Genomic DNA, 26,079 nt, shown 5'->3' on the forward strand with positions numbered 1-26,079 from the left:
TTGTAGGCTGCAGTGGGACATTGACAGGATGCAGAGATGGGCTGAGAGGTGGCAGATGGAGTTCAACCTGGATAAATGTGAGGTGATGCATTTTGGAAGGTCGAATTTGAAATCTGAGTACAGGATTAAGGATAGGATTCTTGGCAGTGTGGAGGAACAGAGGGATCTTGGTGTGCAGGAACATAGGTCCCTTAAAATGGTCACCCAAGTGGTCAGGGTTGTTAAGAAAGCATATGGTGTTTTGGCTGTCATTAACAGGAGGATTGAGTTTGAGCCGTGAGATCTTGTTGCAGCTCTATAAAACTTTGCTTAGACCGCACTTAGAATACTGCGTCCAGTTCTGGTTGTCCTATTAAAGGAAAGATGTGGATGCTTTGGAGAGGGTTCAGAGGAGGTTTACAAGGATGCTGCCTGGACTGGAGGGCTTATCTTATGAAGAGAGGTTGACTGAGCTCAGACTTTTTTCATTGGAGAAGAGGAGGAGGAGAGGGGACCTAATTGAGATATACAGAATAATGAGAGGCATAGATAGAGTCGATAGCCAGACACTATTTCCCAGGGCAGAAATGGCTAACACGAGGGGTCACAGTTTTAAGCTGGTTGGAGGAAAGTATAGAGGGAATGTCAGAGGCAGGTTCTTTACACAGAGTTGAGAGAGCATGGAATGCATTGCCAGCAGCAGTTGTGGAAGCAAGGTCATTGGGGACATTTAAGAGACTGCTGGACACGCACATGGCCACAGAAACTTGAGGGTGCATACATGAGGATCAGTGGTCGGCACAACATCGTGGGCTGAAGGGCCTGTTCTGTGCTGTACTGTTCTATGTTCTAAATATTACAACTAAAAATACTATAATGAACACAAACTACAGACAATGGAAATCAAAGACAAAAACAAATTGCTGCAAAAGCTCAGCTGGTTGGACAGCATCTGTGGAGAGAAATCAAAGTTAATGTTTTGGGTCCAGTGACCCTTCTTCAGAACACTAAAATCCAAGCATTAAATGACTTTTCACCAGAAATAACGTGCACAGTATGAAGCCAAATTGCCAATCATGAGGAGTATATGGACAAAGACGATATCAGTGCACTGGGAGCAAAACTAGACTAGGCATTTTAATCCTTAGATACCAAATTATTACCTGAGCGAGAGAGTAGAGACATAACTGTTTAAAGAGTGGCGTCACATTGGAAGTTAGCATGGGATCTTTATGCTATGTACAAAGTATCCTCTCCCAACCAATATCATCCCATCCTGATACCCAATCCAACCTAATCTCCACCTGCCCCGACCCGAACTCATCGCTTATTCACCTGCCACACTAGCGCAACCCACACTTAACTTTCACAATTAACCTCTGTCTGTAAGGAATTTTCAAAGATGCTTTGGACCTTGAAACCTGGTTTACCAGGTTTATTTCCAAACCTCACCATGACCAGCCTTTTTGAATTTACAGCAAATTGAAATACCAAAGTATACCACTTTTGTACTCTTTAACTATGTTTGAAGAGCCACAAAAACGACCTCAGGTTTGGAAATAAATTCTGGACCCTCTCTGCAATAGAAGAGGAGCAGGGAAGGAAAATGTAGAGATCTCCCTTTTCTCCTCTGCCCCAGAAAGCGAGAACTTTCAGTTAGAAAGTTGCACAGTTTCTTTCTTGTGATGTTTTGGGCCATGTTCTGGTGAATGATCCTGGATAGAAATCTTTGCAGAATGTGTGGATAATAAAGAGCATGAAATCATGGGAAAGGTTAAAACATGAAGACCACTGGCAATAGAAATCAGTGTTTTAAAAATAATGATGTGGTAATCACTGTCTTCTAATTTAAAATCTATTAATTATACTATTTGTATGTGCTGAGTTTATATCCCAAGTACATTATCGTTGCTTTCATGGTTAAAATGTTGCTGTGTTGAGCTGATTTTTTAAGTGGATCATACAAAATTCTGATGTAATTTCATTAATTTTTAAATCAGTATTATTCCTCTCAAATTACTCTTTTAGTTAAAGTAATTGCATACAAATATTAATTAAAAGGCACCATAGAGGTATTTTTGGAAAGGAAGTGAAGCCTTTGAATCTGTGTTCAAGTGATTAAAAACAAAATACTGCATTTTGGTTAGCTGCTTGCTGTATAGACATTCCTTTCTGGCTCTGCATTTATCCCCTAAGTAGTTGGGTTACATCTAGATTCAATCCTCAGGTTATTCTGCTAGTTTTCACTTAGGACAGTGCTAGTGGCACTATGACTGACCATGGCACAACACGAGGAGGAAAAGCCAGAACTTGCCATTATCTAGCTAGCCCCAATGTGCACATAAGCAGGTGAGTGTAATTGTGATGCCCAGCATGATAAAGTTAGTGTGTGATAACTGGAAACTCTACAACATAATAATCAGAAGAAAAATTTAAAAAACAAAATACTTGAAAGGACGATCAGTCGAAAAAAAAGGCAAAGATATTTGAAAGCAAATAGATTCAATTACAAAACAATGTTTACTGAGATAACAAACAAACCTATTTGTGTAAAGTTGGAATCTAAGCTGATCATGTGATTAGGCAACAGAAATGTGCAATTATATTAAAAGAAACAGTACAGTTCTTTGTTCACAATGATCTTGAAACGTTTTCAAAGTAAAACTCTTTAGCACAACAGGGGATTATCAGCATTTTTGAAATATCTCTCCTCATATCAACTTTTATACTCTTTGCAAACTCCTAAAGCTAATTTATTGATACTGGTATATGGGTAGACAACACAATGCATCTTCGTAGCATCGTTAATTTAGTAAGACATGCCAAATCAGGTCACAGAAGTGTCATCCAAAATAAATTGCCAAGGCAATGCAGACATTGCAAGAGGTAACCAAAGAACTGGTCAGAGCTGCAAGCCTTAAGTAGCAATTTATAAATAAAACAGAAGCAAATAAGTTGAGGGAGGAAATTCCAAAGACCGATACCTTGTCTATCGTCAAGCAGGACGGTGAAGTTTTAAAGTTGGAGGGGATTAGACATGATTTTGGGGGTGTAGGATGCTCAAGACAACAGCGAAATTTGAAAATCAAAACGGTTTTTAAAATTTTACATCTTGCCAGAACAGGAGCTCATGCATATCAGCAAGGAATGATGTCAGGTGGATGAATTCAGATGGATGGGGGTGTAAACTGGAAGGTTAGTCAGGAGAGCATGGGAATAAATTGCATCTAGCAATAACAAAGACATTAGTTTTGGCAGATAAGCTGAGGCAGAGATAGGGCCAGATGTAACGAAGATGGAAAGTGTGCGTCTTGGCAATGAAAACAAACTCTGGTTGCAAGTTCAGGTTCACATAGGATATCAAGATTGCAAAACATCTAGTTTCACTTCCAGCTGTAGCTTAAGAAGAGTGAACCATGTAGAGAAGAGAGTTTGTGGGAAGGGTTGCAGTCAGTAGCTTTGCTTCTCCCAATAGTTTAAATTTGGGGGAATCCTTTGCTGACAAAACATTAAAAAGCAGCATATATGCAGAAAAACAAATCCAAAAACAGTGGGGTGATGTAGAGGTAGAATAATGCATAGTCACAATTCACCTTGGATGCCAACACAAAACATGGCTTGGAAATAGAAGGGTGGGGGCTCTGGAGGGAATGGGTGCACCAGCAGGAAGAAGCCAGTGTAGGAGATGTCAGGGTAGTGACTGGACAAAGTGCGGACTGCAGATGCTGGAGATCAGAGCTGAAAATGTGTTGCTGGAAAAGCACAGCAGGTCAGGCAGCATCCAAGGAGCAGGAGAATCGACATTTCGGGTATGAGCCCTTCTTCAGGAAAAGAAGGGCTCATGCCCGAAATGTCGATTCTCCTGCTCCTTTGATGCTGCCTGACCTGCTGCACTTTTCCAGTAACATATTTTCAGTAGTGACTGGACAGACAGGAATTGAACCAAGTGAGGGAAGTGGCATCCAGCTGGACGATAGAGGAGAAATGTCAGACGAGATGTCTTTTAGAAAGGTTGCAGGAAGCTTAGAATAGAATAGAAGCCGTACGGTGTGGAACCAGGCCATTCGGCCCAAAACTCCACATCGCCTCTTTGAAGAGCATCCGTCCCAGACTCTCACCCCACCCTTTCCCTGCAATTTCAATGGCTAATCCACTATCCCTGGACACTATAGGCAATTTAGTATGGCCAATCCATCTAGCCTGCATATCTTTGAACTGTGGGAGAAAACCGAAGCACCTGGGGGAAACGCACATACACATGGGGAGAATGCGCAAACTCCACATACAGTCACCTGAGAATGGAATTGCCAGTGGTATAGTTCATAATTGTCAGAATCACAAGATTTAATATGTAATCTGATCAGGAAGTTTTTCAGTACTTTGTTAACTCTATATTCTTCAAACATGAAACCCTGCAGATTGTATTTCTAGCCCATACAAGCTGTGGGTACATCACAGTTAACAAGTGTCTCTTTTGGAAATCCACAAATGTGGGATGTTTCACAATACTAAATAGTGCCATGTAATGGCAAGTTACAATACTCTCACCCCTCAGTCAGATGGTTCAAGTCCCACTTCATGACTAATGCACAAAGCCAAGGTGAACACTAGTGCATTACTGAGGGCCTGCTGCATTGCGAAAGGTACAGTCTTTCAGATATGGCATGCAACCAAATTCCTGACTGCTGTCACAAGTAGACATCAAAAACAGCATGATATTATTTTAGAATCTAGTAAAGTCATCCCAGTTACTGGTTAACATTCATCCCTCAATATGAAAGAATTGCCTGGTAATGATCACAACACTATTTGTGGGGACTTATAGATCAGCTGCATTTTCTTTCCTACGTTGCAGCAGTGATTACACTTCCAGAAAACTTCATGCTTCCAAAACATGTTGGGTTATTTTACGATTCTGGGAGTCACTAATAAATGCTAGTACTTTCTTTTTCCTCCCCTGGTGCTGTTATGCATTGCCAAAATACCACTATATGACAAGCAATAATAATCCCTCAGTTTTTGCTTCTCTAGGCCAGCGGCACCGAACCAAATTGCACTCACTCTTTGCTATGTGTATTGATACATCTGCAATACGAAGAGATTTATCCTGGGTCCTCAGCAAATCACATTTTAACTATTCATTGTGACATCATTTGGGTTGTTACTTGAGATGTGCCTATTTTCTAATCATTATAAAGAATTTGTTGACTGAGTAGACAAGTCATGTTTTAAATGTTCAGCCAATATTATTCTGTATTGCAGAAAAAAGGTATAAGACGTAATATCAATAGCATAGTGCAACTAAAGCCCAAAATTCTTGGGATCGGTGCAAGCATTTCCTTCTCCCCATCTTTCATCCCAACTACTAGCACAGCATTGTTAGTTTCTTTAAATAAATGCAGCCAGAGTATGATAAAATTGTTTGTAAGCAGAGATTTCTCTTCAACATACAAAAGCTGCACTTGACGATGATCAAAGGCAATATTTTCTCTCAAATTTAGTTATTTATGATTTTAAAAGATTTAAAAAGGCTATACAAAGCACTGGCTAAACCACTTAACATATCTTTGCTCTAATTCTATTGCTCCACAAGTCACATCATAAATGAAAAATTTTACTCAAATTACATTATAGCCAACTGTATGTTTTTCCTAAGTTAGACCAAGATTGAAAACAATTCATTAACCCGGTTTCATTAAAAAACTAGAAGGTGTAGATTTAGAAAATAAAACCAATTAAGTTGAAGACTGGTTAACACAATTTGTAATATGAAAACCTAAATATTTCGATTAGATTCCCTACAGTGTGGAAACAGGCCCTTCGGCCCAACTAGTCCATACCGACCCTCTGCAGAGTAACCCCACCCAGACCCATTTCCCTCTGACTTAATGCACCTAACACAATGGGCAATTTAGCATAGCCAATTCACCTGACTGCACATCTCTGGACTGTGGGAGGAAACCGGAGCACCCGGAGGAAGCCCACGCAGACACAGGGAGAATGTGCAAACTCCACACAGACAGTTGCGGAAGGCTGGAATCGAACCTGGGACCCTGGGACTGTGAGACAGCAGTGCAACCACTGTGCTGCCCCAAACCACTCAAAATTACCCAAAGCATTTACTTTGGGTAAAAAAAAAGATTTCTTTCTGCAGATATTCACTTTAAAAATAAAGAAAAACCTTTTCTGGGCAACTATGGTTATCTTTGAAGATGAAATATAAGCGGGGGGGCGGGGGAAGAATTTCTGGAGGTCAGTCAGTCAGTAAATCTGGTGTTCTTGCACTTGGGATCACATTGCAATAACATATGGTTGTTTCTGGAGTCTTGAAAGACACTGCTTGCTCAGGAAATAAATGTTGAAAAGTGCTTTTTTGTCACACTTCCTGAAGAGCAGAGAGATTACATTCTGATCTCTCAGCCAATTTTCACAGACAAAAAACAATAGATGAGCAGCTTGTTCCACTGCATTGCTTTCCTCAACTGAAAAACCTAAGCATTAAATTCCTGCAGACACTGTTCAAACAGAGCAGCCATAAAATTCAGTCGCAAAACACAGTCAGGAATTTTCCCCACTGGGGCTTCAAGGAACCAAGGCCAGCAGTTATCCAGAAATATATGGGTTTTCGAGAAATGCCTTGCTTTAAAAAGAAGTTGCAACATGATATCTCACTGACCTTTTACAAGCTTTACAATCTTTCAAACTCTTCTTCAAAAACCATTAAATACAAACCATCTATTGCACTGTGTACAGTTTTGAATATTGCGTGGGGGGACAGGTACAGGAGAGTTGATGAGCATAGTTACTGCATGACAGATAAACTCTAGAACCTTAGATCCTGTGTTTAACGGATATAGGATGGCAATGGTCAGGATTTGTGGCCAAGAAATTTTTGAATGGTATATTGAGTGATATAGCCAGTGAAGGATGAGTCAATGGAGAAATTGATGGGTTTTATGGAGAACAATCATCCAGTAAAAGGAGATGAGAGTTGATTCTTGTCGAGTATAATTGTCGTAAGGGAAAGACAACCAATGGTGAGAGGGCAAGGAAGAAGAAGAGACAACCAATTTGATGTACTTTATTTTGGAGACACAAGCAGTATTTGAGCTTCTAAAAAACAAACATTAGAGGATAATTAACTTCAAAAGTAAAAATGCTTAAATACAGGAAAACAATTATCTGGATATTTAATCAGGCATCGCCAAATTCCAAATTTTTAATTCATAGGGTTGTTTGAAATGATACTCAAGATAAAATCAGAGCAAACTGCAAGCATTTTATTTCTTTTTAAACAATTTCGTAAAACAACATAATCCAATTTAATCAATTTTCATACTGGTCTTGTTTTTGGTCATGAAAAAATAGAAACAAGAAAATCTGACCACACCCTGGGATTACTTCTCACCATTGAAATTTGATTTCATAGCCGTGAAATGAATTGTTCCGTACGAATTGTTGTAAAGTTATGTATGCACATGACGTGGAATACAAATTACGGTGTGTGTTATAAATGCATCCAATGCATCATCATCTACTCTTCAGAGAGCATTGAACTCTAGAAAATCTTTCAGAAAATAATTGGTATGGGAAGACAGAATGAATCAAGCTCCATCCTGAGCTGCCAAGACCTTATTTCTTTCATGCTGTTACACTAACATTGAAAGAGCAGAGATCTCAAATGACTTCGTTCAGGCTCCTTCATATGTCTGAGCTCACCAAATTTATGTTTTAAGCTGATGACACTGGTGTTGAAACTGGTTAGATTTACAAATGATCACTTTGGAGACTACATACATTATTACTGTTACTTACTTCTCGTGATCCAGAAACAAAGTATAATACAGATTGATGTATGCGCGACATATAATGCACCACCCTCTGAGCAAGTGTATGTATGGAATGAGCTGACAAAAGAGGAGGAGGCTGGTACAATTACATTTAAAAGACATCTGGATGGGTATACAAATAGGAAGGGTTTAAGAGGGATATTGGCCACATGCTGGGAAATAGGACTAAATTAATTTAGGATATCTGGTCGGCATGGACGGGTTGGGTCAAAAAGGTCTGTTTCTGTGCTGTACAACCTTCTGACTCTAAGATTCCATGGTCCCATCTCAAAACAGCAGGAGAATTATCTCCAGTGTCCTGGCAAATATTCATCAATATCAACACCAGATGATGATGATTTAGCTATCATCATGTTGCTGCTTGTGGAAGCCTGCCATGCATATATTAGATGCTGTACTTTCCACATTATGAGAGTCACTATACTTTGAAAAGTACTTCATTGCCTGCAACATATTTAAGGATGGCCTCTGGTCATCCAAAGCGTTGAATAAATTTGTCTTTAAACAGAAATAAAGTACAGTCTTCCAATAAATTTTTCTGCATTTCATTACATGAATTATTTTGCACTGCTAGTTAGTGTACTACATTCTTTGCTAGGAGAGCTGGGGATGGACAATTGATTGTTCAAATTTGTCGATTTGTGAATTTGTCAAAGTCTGACCTGTGTCACCTTTTAATCAGACAGACTGGAATGATGGCAAACTATAGACAAACAAGAACAGATTTCAGTTCCTACAACTGCACTCCCTTCACTGGTTGGTCATAGGGTCTGCTCTGACTAGCAAAAGGTAGGAAGTGGTGTTCCACATACAAAAATTCTGAGACCCACTGTCATTCACTACATATGCTCAAATGTGTTCCTGACTGTAGCTATTCTATTGTTTTGCAGTGAATTGGCTCTACAAACTGCATGCAAAGTTACTAACGACCAGGCAGTGGCATCGATAATATACACAGCCGTTACATATCTGCAACATATGCTAAATATGCTATGCTTGGCATTCAGAGTAAGGATGACTTCTCGTATGCAAGTCAAAGTTACCACAGTGTGACGTTTCCGAGAAATACCAGCAGTCATGTGCCACATTTGTCATTCTACATTACACTGACATACCTACTGACAAATGCTACATTTAGTGATCGACAATACAGTCAGTGGAACGATGATACCATTTGGAAAAGATGCAGAGCATTCATAAGGCTACAGCATTCTTACAGATATGTTACCAAGAGAGGACACTTGTATGGACATAAACCTAAAATCCTGCACAACAGGTTTTCATTCAAATGTTCAACTGGTACCTGGAGCACAGCATTGGTCATTATTCATTTGTTTTGCACCACAAATGTTTCCCACATGCTACTTCTCAAAAAGGAGGAAGTGCATTTAGCTCCAATATGTCCAGGACTGACCTCTGATTCAAGATCACTAATGACTAAGATTCTCAGTTGGAAGCTGCTGCATCTGTTTGGTCTTCTTGAAGATGGTTAACCAGGGAACAAAGATCTTCAGCTGCAAGTAGTGGACAAAATAAGAAGCTTGTGTAACAGTGAAACAGCGGTGTACATTTTGAAATGTAAGTAAAGGATGTGGTTGGTGCTACAGGACTAGCATTTACTGGTCAATCCCAATTGCACTGGAAGTGATGAATGGACTACATAAACTGCTATAGTCTTTGCAGTGCAGGAACTGTCCTTTTCATGTGTGCCCCTTGATTAACAGGATTCCAAAAGTTCTAAATTGAGTCTTTTACCTTGAAGAATAACGCAAAGTATTTTGCGACTCCTCTTTCATTTCCCTGGCTCTTTGTTAACATTTCCCCAGTCTATTTACTCGGTCTGCTGTACACTTTAAATATTTTAAAAAGGTGGAGATAGTAAAGATGCTCTTGCTGTCCATCTTGACATTACTTAGAATCTTACCCTCAAAGTTCATTTACTTCTTTTTTGGTCATCTATTGTTGGGTTTTAAAACTCCTCCACTCATCTGGAGTTACCACAAATCATTGCCTCATTTTATTTTTTGTTTCAAGCCATTCTGGAGACATGGGTAGATCAGGGACAGGAACGGTTGTTGTAGGTTCTGGGATTTAGATGTTTCAGTAAGAGGAGAGAAGATGGTAAAAGAGGGAGAGGTGTGGCATTGTTCGTCAAGGACAGTATTACGATGGCAAAAGGGACGTTTGAGACTCATCCACTGAGGTAGTATGGGTTGAGGTTAGAAACAGGAAAGGAGAGGTCACCCTTTTGGGGGGTTTTCTATCGGCCTCCAAATAGTTCCAGAAATTTAGAGGAAAGGATAGCGAAGATAATTCTCGATAGGAACAAAAGCGACAGGGTAGTTGTTATAGGGTCTTTAACTTTCTGAATATTGACTGAAAGTACTATAGGAGAAAGTGAGGACTGCAGATGCTGGAGATCAGAGCTGAAAATGTGTTGCTGGAAAAGCACAGCAGGTCAGGCAGCATCCAAGGAACAGAAGAATCGACGTTTCGGGCACAAGCCCTTCTTCAGGTGCCCTGAAGAAGGGCTTGTGCCCGAAACGTCGATTCTCCTGTTCCTTGGATGCTGCCTGACCTGCTGCGCTTTTCCAGCAACACATTTTCAGCTCTGAAAGTACTATAGCTTGAGTACTTTAAATGGGTCAGTTTTCATCCAATGTGTGGAGGGTTTCCTGACAATACCCAGACAGATCAAAGGGCAAAGCCACATTGGATATGGTACTGGGTAGTGAACCCAGCCAGGTGTTAGATTTGAAGGTAGGTGAGCACTTTGGGGATAGTGAAGTGCTGATGGAAAGGAATAGGTATATACTGCAGGGCAAGAGTTATAGCTGGGGGAAAGGCAAATATGATGCGATTAGGCAAGATTTAGGATAATAGCATGGAGAAGAAAACTGCACAGGATGGGCACAATTAAAATGTGGAGCTTTTTCAAGGACCAGCTACTGCGTGCCCTTGATAAGTATGTACCTGTCAGGGAAGCACGAAATTGTCGAACGAGGGAGCCATGGTTTACTAAAAGATGTTGATGCTCTTGCCAAGAGGAAGAAGCCAGTTTATATTAGGATGAGACATGAAGGCTCAGTGAGAGCGCTTGAGAGTTACATGTTAGCCAGGAAAGACCTAAAGAGAGTTAAGAGGAGTTAAGAGGGGACATGAGAAGTCATTGGCAGATAGGATCAAGGAAAACCCTAAGGCTTTCTATAGGTATATCAGGTATAAAAGAATGACTGGAGTGAAATTAGGGCCAAGATGTGGTGCTGGAAAAGCATAGCAGGTCAGGCAACATCAGAGAAGCAGGAGAGTCTACGGTTTGGGGAAAAGCACTTCATCAGGAAGATTAGGGCCAATCCAGGATAGATTAGATTACTTACAGAGTGGAAACAGCTCTGGCCCAACAAGTCCACACCGACCCTCCAAAGAGCAACCCACACAGACCCATTCCCCTATATTTACCCCTTCACCTAACACTACGGGCAATTTAGCATGGCCAATTCACCTAACCTGCACATTTTTGGACTGTGGGAGGAAACTGGATCATCCGGAGAAAGCCCATGCAGACACGGGGAGAATGTGCAAACTCCACACAGACAGTTGCCTGAGACAGGAATTGAACCCAGGTTTCTGGTACTGTGAGGCAACTGTGCTAACCACTGTGCCACCGTGCCACCCACGGAATGGGAAGTTGTGCGTGGAGCCAGAGGAATTGGGGAAGCACTAAATGAATTTTTTTGTGTCATTATTCACACTGGAAAAAGACTATGCTGTTGAGGAGAATACTGAGATAAAGGCTACTAGAATGCATGGGATTGAGGTGCACAGGGAGGTCGTGTTAGTAATTATGGAAAGTGTGAAAATCGAAAATTCCAACCGGCCCAGGGGACTTTATCCTAGGATTCTCTGGGAAGCCAGGGAGGAGATTGCAGAGCCTTTGGCTTTGATCTTTATGTCATCAGTGTCTACAGGAATAGGGCCAGAAGACTGAAGGATAGCCAATGTTGCCCCCTTGTTCAAAAAGGGGAGTAGAGACAACCCTAGAAATTATAGATCAATGAGCTTTACTTCGGTTGCGGGTAATGTGTTGGAAAAGGTTAGAAGTGATAGGATTTACCATCGAGAAAGGAAGTAGTTGATTATGGATAGTCAACACAGTTTTGTGAAAGATAGGTCATGCCTCACAAAACCTTGAGTTTTTTGAGATGGTGACCAAACAGTTGGATGAGAGTAAAGTGGTTGATGTAGCATATATGGATTTCAGTAAGGTGTTTGATAAGATTCCCCATGGTAGGCTATTGCACAAAATAAAGGCATGAGATTGAGGGTGACTTAGCGGTTTGGATCAGAAATTGGCTAGCTGAAAGGGTGGTGGTTTGTGGGTAATATTCATTCTGGAGTTCAGTTACTAGTGGTGTACCGCAAGGATCTGTTTTGGGGCCACAGCTGTTTGTTATATTAATAAATGAGCTGGATGGTTTAGTAAATTTGCGGATGACACTAAGGTCAGTAGAGTTGTGGATAGTGCCGAAGGATGTTGTGAGTTACAGAGGGACACAGATAAACTGCAGAGTTGGGCTGAGATCGGGCAAATGGAGTTTAATGCAGATAAGCCTGAGGTGATTCACTTTGGAAGGAACAACAGGAATAAAAAGAGTACTGGGCTAAAGGTAAGATTCTTGATAGTGTAGATGAATAGAAAGATCTCTGTGTCTATGTACAGAGATCCCTGAAAGTTGCCACCCAGATCAATAGAGTTGTTAAGAACAGCGTGTTAGCTTTTATTGGTAGAGTAACTGAGTTTTGGAGCCACGAGGTAATCCTGCAACTGTACAAAATTCTGGCTCAGCTGCACTTGAAATATTGCATACAGTTCTGGTCACTACACTAGGCTCTGGAAAGAGTTCAGAGGAGATTTACTAGGATGTTGCCTGGTATGGAGGGAAGGTCTTATGAGGAAAGGCTGAGGGACTTGAGGCTGTTTTCTTTAGAGAGAAGGTTGAGAGGTGACTCAATTGATAATCAGAGGGTTGGATAGGGTGGACAGTGACAGCCTTTTTCCTCTTTTGGTGATGGCTAGCATGAGGGGGCATAGCTATAACTTGAGGTGTAGTAGATATAGGACAGATGTCAGAGGAAGTTTCTTTACTCAGTAATAAGTATTTGGAACAGCCTGCCTGCAACAGTAGTAGACTCGCCAACTTTAACGGCATTTAAATGGTCATTGGATAGACGTATGGATGAAAATGGAATCGTGTAGATTAGATGGGCTTCAGACTGGTTTTACAGGTCGGTGCAGCTTAGAGGCCAAAGGGCCTGTACTTCAATGTAATATTCTATGTTCTTTCAATGTAATGTTATACTTCCCTGATTAACCATGTTTGGCTCATCCGCTTCCTAGAATATTTCTGCAGTGAGTCAATAACTATTTTCTTGAACACCTGCCATTGTTCCTCAACCATAAGTGCAGCTAAACTCCTTTCCCAGTCTAGCTAGTTCTGCCCTCATTCCTTTGTAATTACACTTATGTTTAGCAGGGCTTCTGAGCTAAGTTTCTCCCTCAAACTAAATGCTAAATTCTACCACGTTATGTCATAGATTCCCTTTAGAAAACATATACTGAGATCATTTATTAAAACAGCCTTATTGTACATCTAGATCCAAAGTATCCCAATCCCTCTTTGGACCCATAACACTATTCTCAGATACAGTCCCAAATACACATGAATTCTACTTTGTGTCTACCTTTACCAATCTGACTTTCCCAATCTAGAAGATCAAGTCACCAATGATTACTGCTTTTTCTTTACATGTGTCATGTCCTGATTCATTCTGTCCACTGTATATATTAATATTAGGAGGACAATCATCTTCCCCTTTTTATTATTTCCACCCACAAATTTGACACCTTCCGAGCCAAGATAGTTTCTTGCTATTGTACTTATGCCATCCTGTTCTAACAAAGCTACCCCACAACCCTTTTCTCCCTACCTGTCCTTTTGAATAGCTACATGTCCTCATTCAGTTCCCAGCTTTTATCCCTTTGTAGCCAAATTGCTTAATGGCCATAAAATGATGCCCATTAACCTCTATTTGATCCATTAATTCATTTATTTTTGTACTTGAAGGCATGCAGCATTCAAAAAAGTGCCATTAAATTTTGCCTTTTTGCCTTCTTCCCAGCCTTTTGACTCTGTTTACTGCTGTCTTTCTATGTTTGGACACACTACCCTTTCTTGTCCTGAGTATCATTATTGTTAAATGTAGCTCCTAACATTCAGATTTTTTCAGCAGAACCTTCCTTCTAGTTCTAACAGTCCTGTGGTTAGCAATATGGATGACACCAATTGGATTCCTTCCCTCCAAGTTCTTCTCCAGTCCCTAACATATATTCTTAACCCACACACCAGCAGACAATAGAGCTTTCTGGACTCCTGCTCAGTTTCACAAAATAGTATCTATACTCCTAATTATACTGCCCTACATCATTACTACATTTCTGTTTCTTCCTTCTTCCTCCAACTTAAGTGGTTCAATGTACCACGGTGCGATGGTTAGCTTACTCCTCCTTCCTGCAGTCACCACTCAATTCTGCGCAACTTGCAGGAGCCTCAAACCATTGGATAATAGCAATGATCAAGGGTCCTTAAATGCAACATGCTGGGTCTCCATACCTGTGGTCACACCCTCCTGCTCTAGATTACACTCCAAATGTGAACCACTAGTCAAAAGAAGTGTGACCAAGCTCTAGAGCCAAGTGTCGAGGTCCATTTCCTCTTTCTGCTATGACAATGTCTGCAGTTTAGACCGAAAGGTCCGTAAGCTGCAAACGCTTCGAGCTGGAGGAAAGGTCATTAACGAAACAGCTGAAGATTGCTGGGCTTGGGACACTGCCCTCAAGAAGCCTGCAGTGATGTCCTTGGTTTGAGATGACGGACTTCTAAAATGTCCAGCAATCTTAATTTATGCTTGGTGTTACCCAAACCAACAGGGAATCATCTCAACTTCCCCTTCAATTCAGATCAACTCCAGTTTCGCTAGGGCTTCTTGATACTGTCAAATACTGCCAGTCGTTCTCACCTCTGGAGTTCGACTGCTTTGTAAAGGTGATAATGATGCCAGGAGTAGAGAGAGCATTTGTCCCTCTCAAATAAGGCTATTTTTATTTGTCACAGCTCCAATAATATGACTTCCAACGATTCCAAATCACAATGTTGCCACATATGCCACTGTGGATACTTAAGCTTCTATTGTTTGGGAACGAGATACTGGATGAGGTTTTAATTACTTCAGGAAAACAGACTCTCGGCCAAGTTCTCTGGCTCAACTCACATTAATCAGTAGCACATTCAAAGTAAGGAAAGGAATTCCAGCTGAAAAATCTGACATGACCTCCCTTGAACAACCAGCTAATAAACTTGAGCTAAGAGCTAAGCCACTTTTCTACTAGTCTTGCAACATTAAAGCACTAGAGCTGATAGTGCTGGCCATATTTGTCACGCTGACTGCGCAGAAGGTCCCAAGTATTAATTATGAATTAATTCAAATTGGAAACATTCAAGGGTACTGCTACAAATATTTATGAATATTTAAGCTGATTTAGTTTGTGACTCACCTTAATATCAAAATTGCAGTCAAATCTTCTAATCAGAACAATGAAGTTGATTGAAGAATTGTCCGTCATAGGTGGAGAAATTATTGGCTCACAGGCATTCTTTGGTCTTGAATAGACAAGGAAACCCTACAAATAAACAAACAGCAAATGCAGAAAACAAGTTAAATATTCATCAACCAAAATCCACATCCAAGTCTGGATAGATTAACAGGTATATCCATTTCTGTTGTGGTGCAGGAGGCCAGTTGCCTACCAGGTATGCATCAGCCTTGAGTATTTTAAACTTGTACAAATCTCCTGCCTCTTTCTCATAACCCAGTACGTCAAAAAAAAAAATCCAACGCCCTCGAATGCCTCAATTGAAACTTCCCTCCATCACACTTCAAGGCAACTGATTCCATACCCTAACTACTTGCCGAGTGAAATAAAGTTTCCCTCACCTCACATTTATTACTTTTGCAAATCAGTAACTGCGTCCTCTTGTGCTCTATCCATTTGAGTGAGAATGTTTCTCCTTATCCACTCTGTCAATGCCCCTCATGATATCCAAAAACGTCTTGAAAAGTCCTCTTGGCCTCCTCCCCTCCAAGGGAAGTAGTACTTGTTTCTCATTTATCCTCATAGCTGAAGTGTTTCAACCATGGGAACACTTTTGTACATCTTTTCAGCATTATCCAATATATTGCCATCCTACAGTGTGGCCATTGCAAACTGTACACATCACTGAAGTTGAGGTCTTACAATGTCTTCCTATAAGTTCATCATAGCTTCCCTGCTATAAATTTATGACCCGAGTTACAAAACCTAAAACACTGCTTTATTAACTTCTCTATATCGGTCCTGCTAGCTTTCGTGACTTATGAACAAGTACAGGTCTCTCCATTCTTGCACACCCTTTAAAAAAGTACCTTTTATTTTATTCTGTCTCTCCTTGTTCTTCGCTTTTACTATTTATCCAAAGTACACTTGAAGGTAATTTTATAAATTACATTTTTCCCCTTTCTCTTCCTGCTCTCTTGAATCTGTTGAATTGCAGTACATTTCCATGGGCAATGGCCCTTCACTGAAAAACTTCTGAACAAGACCAAGAGCGCTTGGAGCAGAAGTAAGCCATTCAGCTCATCAAGTGTATTCCACCATTCAATGAGATCATGGTTGGATTTGATAATCCTCAACTCTACTTTCCTGCTTTACCATCATAACCCTTGAACATGGGCAAATACCTTGCAAGCAAGCTACATGAAATCAAATATTTATATACATACATATCCTAATAATGGCCAGTAGTCAGTTAATCTATAGTTCAAAGAAATTAAGGAAACAAAATTAAGGTCACCAAAGCTCTCCACTACTGGAGGGTTTCCTGGTGTCATTGGAGTCTGCTGTACGTACATTTGATCATTGTTCCATATAATTGGATGACAGAGGCTCACTAAATGAACCAATTTCTTTTCCTTGTCCACAAATTCCTATTGATAATCATAGCCATTATTTTGAATAAGGTCAACTAACAAAACAAATGGAGTAACTAAGAAAGGAAATGAATCAGGTTAAGATGACAAACTGTACAAAACCATTTTTATGGTGTAGTCTTTACTCTTCAACCCCAATCCCTTTGTAATACATGCCACTATTCCATTTGCTGTTTTATCTGCTTGCTGTATCTGCATTATAATTGTAATATTACAAATGTAGCAGGACACCTAAGGTGCCTCCGCTGCATCAAAAAACACGTTGCAGTGGATCACCTAAATCATTGATAAATATCAAAAACCTGAGGTCCTTGCACTTATCCTTGCGGCACCCCACTAGTGGTCTGTTGGATAATGCAATTAATACATCAGAATATCAAGGACAGTTTCTGGGAGGAGCTAACCAATGTTCAGTTGTCTCCAATGGTGTACTAAAATATTTCAGCAATGTGTCCTTGCTTTAAGCTTCCTGTGAGATATCAAGTTATTATGTCTCAAATGCAACCCAAGTATTATAATAGATTCATTACATATTTATGAAGATCATGCTCATTTTCTGATAAAGACTACATGGCATTCCTCCCCAGTTGGTAGGTGGAACTGAGACATCAATAAGGATGATGTGGAGGTGCCATCACCATTTGCCACTCCTTAGCCCATTGACTCAATTGATCAAGATTACTTGTTAATCTTGGATAACCTTTTTCACTGCACCACTGGTCCACTACACAAACTATTTTAGTGGCATCTACAAACTTACTAACCACACCTATATTCTCATCTAAATCATTTGTATAAATGACAAACATAGGTGGACCCAGTATTAATCTTTGCGACACACCATTGATCACAGCCCTCCACCACCACTCTAACCCCTACCATAAAGCCGATTTCCCAGCTCACGTTCCCTAATAGTGGGTGGACAATCCAATGCTTGGTGAATTCTGCTTCAGAATGATAGGAAGAGCAGACATTGAAAGATCAAAAAGCGACGTTGCTATGAACGCTTGGCCGCCACAAGCCAGTTATCCCTGTGGTAACTTTTCTAACACCTTCTGCTTAAAACCCAAAAGGCCAGGTGGCTTGTGAGGCCCCGCTTTCACAGTCTGTAATCATACTGAAAATCAAGATCAAGCGAGCTTTTGTCCTTCTGCGCCAAGGGAGGTTTCTGTTCTCTCGGAGCTCGCCTTAGGACACCTGCGTTACGGTGTGACAGGGATACTGCCCGAATCAAACTCCCCACCTGCCACTGCCTCTAAAGCAGGTCGCGCCCAGCCGCCTGGGTGCTTCCAACCAGAAGAGGCACCCTCCCTCAGGGCTCAGCTCCCCGTCTCACCAGGCAAGTGAAAAACTATGAGTAGTGGTATTTCACCAGTAGCCGAAGCCTCTCACTTATTCAACACCTATGTCTCTTTACAGTGCCAGACTAGAGACAAGCTTAACAGGGTCTTCTTTCCCCGCTAATTCTGCCAAGCCCATTCTCTTGGCTGGGGTTTTGTTAATGGTAGGGACAATGGGAATCTTGTTCATCCATTCATGCACATCACTAATTAGATAACGAGGCATTTGACTAATTTGAAACACTCACGAGTGGCTCTAAGTTGTTACGTCGCTCGTTAACATTGTGTACACTCTAGCATTACCGGCTCAAACTAAGGCGTACGAGATCAGTCTGGTGTCTTTATTGAACCAGTCTTAAGCCTCTCCTCCCATTCTTCTTCCAACACCTGCCCACAGGTCAATATGGGCATCCAGGTACACAGGCTATATATTTGTTATGCAGCTTCCAGTTAGCGAAGTGATTTCACAGGAAGGTCTTCCTTTAAACGTTAAAGTGGAAGCCTATTGTCTTTGTAATGTTAACATTGAGGCCAGTATGGTCACAACATGACTGGAGCAACTTCAGATTCCTCACCATACCCTTGAGAGTCACTCAGAAGGGCTATGTCATCCGCGACGGCCAACGGTGAGCACCCAGAGGCATGGCGACCAGAGTCTGCCTTCTCCAGAGACCATATCAAAGAATCCAGAGCGATGTTGAATAGTGTGGGTGAGAGTGGGTCGTCCTGCTTTACGCCCCTCTCAATGTTCATTGGAGTGGTGTAAGTACCATTCCCTTCTACCACAATTGCACTGCCAGTGCAGAGATCCTTGATCAGACCTACAAAGGCTTTTGGGAGATGTGCTCTCTGCAGTGTTTTCCATAGTAATTTGTGCCCCAGTCAAATGCTTTCACCAGATCAACAAAGGCATCTGCGATGTCCTTACGGTTGTGTTTCGCTCCCTTAAATATGTTCTCGAGGAGGACAATGTTCTCACTGCATTCGGGAGTGGCTGCTAGAAACCCCTTTTGTCAGTTGTTAATTTCAACAGTTCCACTGAGGCATTTTGCCATTATTTTAGTGAAAGGTCTTAGCAGCATCGGACCAATGGTTATCGGCCGCCAGTTGCCAATGTTTTTCAGGCAGTCTTCATCCTCGCACATAGGAATCAAGACCATGCGACTCTTTTAGGGATTCCGGTATCGTGCTCGATTTTAGCCATAGGGAGAAGAGTCAGGGTATACATGTTTCCTCCTCTTCACGAATGGATCTTATATCACTCAGTTTCAGGCCGTCTGGTTCAGTAGCACTGTGCTCATCTATCCCCTTGATGGCTGTGTCAACCTCTTCTACCTCTATGGGTCCATCATGGATCTGTCACCTATGTTCCCAGTATATGGGGCGTATGTACTGATATTGGATTTATGATTTGGTACCAACAGTTTCTCTTGGAAACATGCTTCCAGTTCTTGTTTTGGGAGAGGACAAGCTGATGAGGTTGGCGCCCCCATGATGACTTGAGCTGGCAGGCGCCAGTTGGTTTTGTAGAGCTACATCGCTCTGAACAGAGCTCCACATGTTACCCATCTTTTCTTTGCGCTGGTATTACTGTCGGTTTTTGTGTCTTTTTTAGTCTGGCCTACAAGGCTTTTTCTGATTATTTGGTCTCTCCCTACCATTCATTAGGTCAGTAAATATTCTCCATCAGTCCAACTCTGAGGGCTAGAATGTCTGGGTTTTTCCTCACACTCAAGATCTCCTCAGCTTGTCTTAGCTAGTTATTTATTTCCCTCTGCTTAGGGTTTGAAGTCGGTGTTCTGCGGTTGGTTCTTTGGTGTGGGTTTAGTTCATAGGAATTATCCTAGACACACTGCCCCCGATTCGAGAGTCATTAACAATGCTTGCATCATTTGGGATTCGGACCTCCTTTGGCGTGTTCGCAAGGTTCCTGCGTTTGCCAGAGATTGCTTGGGTGTTTTGTTTTAAGGATGCTGACAATCTCTTTATTAATGAATTTGCACCCTGCAAATCTCTCTTATAATTGCCTCAAGAGTGCAATCTCCTCCTGTGACCATGTGTGATCACTTCTCTCAGTTTTGCCTTTGACTTGTTTTGAGGTGCTTTTCATTTTGTAGAATGGAATGTTGATGCCTGTCGTGTCGACCAAGTCCATTCTGGGCTGTAAACCGCTGGTCACACACGCTGCATGCAAAGTCCCCCTGCTGGAGAAGGTTTCTTACCTTGGCACTTAGGGTAATGGCAATAGATTGCGTGGTACACTCCTGCCTTATCCCACAGTGAACATTTTGTCCAGATGCTCTTAATTTGATGCACCTTGATCATGTGGATCTTGAACAGGTTCACTGCGGAGAAGAGGATGTCACAGTCTGTGCGAAACAACCCAACATTGGGGTAATGGATTACCACTTCCCGGACAGATGCTCTGTCATACACTGGTTCGATAACAATTCCTTCCATGAAGGCAGTTGTCTCTGTTGTCATACCATCGATCTTGGTTTCCGGCTTGTTAGCTGAATGCTCTGTTCCCTGTTTCAAAAATTGATAATCCTTGTTGTAGAAAGTTTGGCTAGCGATGTATATCCCATCCAGTGGGTGGGCCGCCACACTGGTCCTTCTACAATATTATCTACGTCATCCACTACCGGACAAGTCGGCTCCTTGGGGGGAGCTCAGCTCCACGTAGGGCAAGAGGTACCGCCCCAAGATTGCTGTCTCAGTTTGACTCGAGACAGATCTTGTTGCCAGCTTTGTAGTGCAGGTATATTTACAACTTAACTACTTAACACAGCTTGTAGTAGGAGATGAGGCTGCGGGGAGATTGCTTATCCGGGACGCTTCCCAGCCGGACTGCTCCGTTGACAATAGAAAATGCAGTTTTTTTGATAGCGATACCAGGTATCCGATCTGCGTAGACCACGGCCGTCTCTTACTTTTTCCTCAGTCGTTTTGTCACTCAGCAGCCAAGGCTACGGAGCTTACCAGCGGGGCCAACGAGGAGGCACGACACAAACTATGCACCAAAAATACATCATAGTTACTCCCACCATATACCCGCGCTTTGTTGAATTTCTTCACTTTGACATTCAGAGCACTGGGCAGAAATCATATTGCGTTAACACCGGACCCGCAGCCTTCGTGATGCTTTGTTTTCATTAAGCAGTCAGATTCCTCTGGTCCGCACCATTTAGAGGGATATGGGACAAATGCTAACAAATGGGACTAGATTAATCTGGGATATCTGGTTGGTATGGATGAGTTAGACTGAAGGGTCTGTTTCTGTGCTGTACATCTCTAACTTACCCTGAATCCCATGTGATCTAACTTTACGAACTAGTCTACCATGCAAAATTGAGTGAGTGTGTTGTTACGACACCCCTAAATGACAGATTCTAATTTTAACCTTTGAGAGCATTGTATCTTTGAGATGCAGTACCCAAAACTGAGCACTGCACCAAGGGTGGGGTCTGATCAAAACTCTACAAAGCAGATGCATCACTTCTTCATTCCCACTTAACAATAAAGTCTAATAATTACCTCGTTGTGCTTGTATTCAATTATTTAGCATAGTTTAAATACTTCTGCTCCACATAGCACCAGGCAGTGCACAAAATGGATGCTAAATTCAGAAACTCCATTTTGTACCTAGGTATTTTCAGTTTGAAAACATTATTTCCAAGACTATTCATTTCTGCTATGGGATATACCTATTTACAAAATAACTTCAAACTGACAGTACCTAATCTTCATTTGACTTTTTTTGGCTGCAACAGGATTGTGTACACAACTTGTGGTCACTGTAGCATGATTCATCTAATAATGCTTTGACAATCAGCATCTTATGAATCATTTTGTGAAACAATCTGTGATACATGCAAGCAACAATTGTTCACAGATGGAAAAACGTTAGGGCTCTTGTGATGTAGAGTTAATAGCATTCCCGTAGGCCGGGAGTCTTGGAATCAAGTCCCACCTACTCCAGTGATGTAGAATAATATCTCTGAACAGGTTGATTAGAAGAATCCCTAAAGTGTAGCATCCTTACCTCTGAACAAGGAGTCCCAGATTCAGGTACCACCCGCAGAGATGTGATAACATCTCTGAACAAGTTGAATATAAAATATTTGCAGTGGTCATGTCTCTACTTCTGAGCCAGTGATCAGGTTGATTAAAATACCTAGGTGCCAGAAAGCAAGCAGATAATGTCCACAATATTCACTGGTACAATAACAAACTCCTGTGGCACTGAAGGATACTTCATGCATAGAACATGATGCTCCATGTTCAGTACATTGAGTGGATGCTACTAACTTCTCAGAATTCATGAGCCTTCCTACCAGTTCAGGCATAGAAACTAAGAGGCATTAAACAAAAGGCTTCAAGATTGCAGCCCAAGGTGGAATTGTACCCCTTCTGCTGCCTATGGATCATCTGCTTTTGGATGGGAGCTAGCTGTTGACAAGAATCCGTTTCACTACCACTGTTCCTATTTGTATTCAGCAAGTTTGGGGATGACTGTTCGAATGGACGTGTCAGTCTCTTTCCTTTGATCCATGTCCATTTTCCTTGTTCTTCTTTTACTGTGTAATTAAAGAGAGAGAGTGTTGTACTTCACGACCTTTCAAAATGTTACTCTATTCTACACTATTAATATCCCTCCTGTGCCATACTGGATCAAAATTGGGCTGGACCATTGAAAACAGCGTTAAGGGCAAATTTAATTTTGAGCCAGTACTTATAGTGAGGACAAGAATGCTTATTTTAAACAAGAGAAAGGAAAGGAAGATCAAAACAATTAAAATCACAGATCAGTAAGAGATTACGCAGTGAATATTAAACCTTTAGTTTACATTAAATGAGATTCTAAAAAAATGAAATGGGTAGTTTAAAGGTAGCTATAGTTTCCAACTGGGTTGACCTTTTATTTCTAGCAATCTATTTCATTTGTGGTGTCTCAATACTTGGCACTGCCCAGTGTCGAGGGGGGACCAGCTTATGCAAATCATATGATCACAAAAAAATGCAGTTAAAACTCACTACAGTCAAAGAATTACAGACACAATAGGTCAGCATGGCCCACAATCAATTTTCTGCTTTACCTATAAGTTATCAGATATTGGTGTTTACTGCAAAACAACCTTCAAATACTTTTAAACAGCCCTTTTAAAAGTTTGAAATAATTTGGCGATCTTATTTGCAAATTAATAAGTGGCTGTATTGACAGCTTAAAATCATATCCTACAAGTTATATGCCATGATTGACCCTTTTTTTGTCAGAATCAAGTTGGCTCAAATTCTCAGCTGGGCCACCATCTATTACGTAGGGCCCTTTTGAAGCTAACCAGACATCATCCTCTCAACTAATCCAAATTTGGATACACAAATTGGCACTTTTAAGAGACAAAAACAAAAATTGAGGCCAGAGTAGAATGTAGTGAAGTAGTCTCAATCTCAGACTTACTTGTACATGAGATAAATAAGGCATTTTTAAACAAAAACTACTAGATCAACTTAACTGTTGAACGTACTACGCAAGTTTATAAGAAAATCCCAAAAGCACAGCATAAGTAAAAAAACATAGATACTGAACCAAAGATAGATACTAACAGAAGTGACAATATCTTAAGGGGACAGAGAAACATGGGGAAATCGGAGAATGCGCAAGATTTCTAGGGTCTTGAGCTCATATACAGTCAAAGAGTCAGAGATAACTGAATCAACCACTAACATTGAGCAAAAGGGAGACATACATAAGTCAGAATAATAATACCATGATGATGACGGTGAGCAGAAGGATTCAAAATATAGAACACAGAACAGTACAGCACAGAACAGGTGCCAACCATTAATCCTCATGTATGCACCCTCAAATTTCTGTGACCATATGCATGTCCAACAGTCTCTTAAATGCCCCCAATGACCTTGCTTCCACAACTGCCGCTGGCAATGCATTCCATGCTCTCTCAACTGTGTAAAGAACCCGCCTCTGACACCCCCTCCATACTTTCCTCCAACCAGCTTAAAACTGTGACCCCTCGTGTTAGCCATTTTTGCCCTGGGAAATGGTCTCTGGATATCAACTCTATCTATGCCTCTCATTATCTTGTATACCTCAATTAGGTCCCCTCTCATCCTCCTTTTCTCCAATGAAAAAATGTCGGAGCTCAGTCAACCTCTCTTCATAAGATAAGCCCTCCAGTCCAGGCAGCATCCTGCTAAACCTCCTCTGAACTCTCTCCAAAGCATCCACATCTTTCCTTTAATAGGACAACCAGAACTGGACGCAGTATTCCAAGTGCGGTCTAACCAAAGTTTTACAGAGCTGCAACAAGTTCTCACGACTCAAACTCAATCCCCCCATTAATGACAGCCAAAACACCATATGCTTTCTTAACAACCTGTCCACTTGGGTGGCCATTTTAAGGGATCTATGTTCCTGCACACCAAGATCCCTCTGTTCCTCCACACTGCCAAGAATCCTATCCTTAATCCTGTACTCAGCTTTCAAATTCGACCTTCCAAATGCAGCATCTCGCATTTATCCAGGTTGAACTCCATCTGCCACCTCTCAGCCCATCTCTGCATCCTACAACAGCCCTCTATACTGTCAACGACACCTCCAACCTTTGTATCGTCTGCAAACTTGCTGACCCATCCTTCATTCCCCTCATCCAAGTCATTAATAAAAATTGTAAACAGTAGAGGCCCAAGGACAGAGCCCTGTGGAACACCACTCACCACTGACTGCCAGGCAGAATATTTTCCTTCTACTACCACTCGCTGTCTTCTGTTGGCCAGCCAATTCTGTATCCAGACAGCTGAGTTCCCCTGTATCCCATTCCTCCTGACCTTCTGAATGAGCCTACCCTGGGGAACCTTATAAAATGCCTTGCTGAAGTCCACATACACCACATCCACAGCTCGACCCTCATCAACCTTTCTAGTCACATCCTCAAAGACCTCGATAAGGTTTGTGAGGCATAACCTGCCCCTCACAAAGCCGTGTTGACTGCATTTAATCAAGCCATGCTCTTCCAGATGGTCATAAATCCTATCCCTCAGAATCCTTTCTAACTCCTTGCAGATGACAGACGTGAGACTTACTGATCTATAATTGCCAGGGATTTCCCTATTTCCTTTCTTGAAGAGAGGAATTACATTTGCCTCTCTCCAGTTCTCAGGTACGACTCCAGTAGAGAGCGAGGATGCAAAGATCTTCGCAAGTGGCGAAGCAATTGCATTTCTCGTTTCCCAAAGCAGCCAAGGACAAATCTGGTCCAGGCCTGGCGACTTGTCAACCTTAATGTTTGACAAAATTTTCAGCACATCAGCTTCCTCTGTCTTTATCCATTCTAGCATGCACACCTGCCCTTCAAAGGTTTCATTCACTACAAAGTTCGTTTCTTTCATAAAGACAGAAGCAAAAAACTCATTTAGGGCTTCCCCTACCTCCTCAGACTCCACACACACATTCCCTGATCGGCCCTACTCTTTCTTTGACCATTCTCTTATTCCTCACATAAGTGTAAAATGCCTTGGTGTTCTCCCTAATCCGTTCTGCCAAGCCTTTCTCGTGCCCCCTCCTGGCTTTCCGCAGACCATTTTTGAGTTCCTTCCTCACCTGCCTGTAATCCTCTAGAGCTGAGCTTGACCCTAGCTTCCTCCACCCTTTGTAAGCTACCTTTTTCCTTTTGATGAGAAGCTCCACCGCTCTCGTCATCCAAGGTTCCTTTATCTTACCACTTCTTGCCTGTCTCAGAGGGACATATTTATTCATCACTTGCAACAACTGTTCCTTAAACAGTCTCCACATGTCTATAGTGCCT

General features: G+C 41.5%; 1 protein-coding gene across 1 annotated transcript in view; it reads right to left on the reverse strand.

The window, feature by feature from the left end:
• The window catches only part of rnf13 (ring finger protein 13), a 213,358-nt gene that overhangs the window by 157,680 nt on the left and 29,599 nt on the right, over positions 1-26,079 (reverse strand). Inside the window, exon 3 of the mRNA XM_043702760.1 lies at positions 15,442-15,567. Within this exon, the coding sequence (XP_043558695.1) occupies positions 15,442-15,567 (126 nt within the window). The remainder of the gene's footprint in view (positions 1-15,441; positions 15,568-26,079) is intronic.

Source organism: Chiloscyllium plagiosum, chromosome 13 (assembly GCF_004010195.1).
Source record: "Chiloscyllium plagiosum isolate BGI_BamShark_2017 chromosome 13, ASM401019v2, whole genome shotgun sequence".
Lineage (NCBI taxonomy): Eukaryota > Metazoa > Chordata > Chondrichthyes > Orectolobiformes > Hemiscylliidae > Chiloscyllium > Chiloscyllium plagiosum.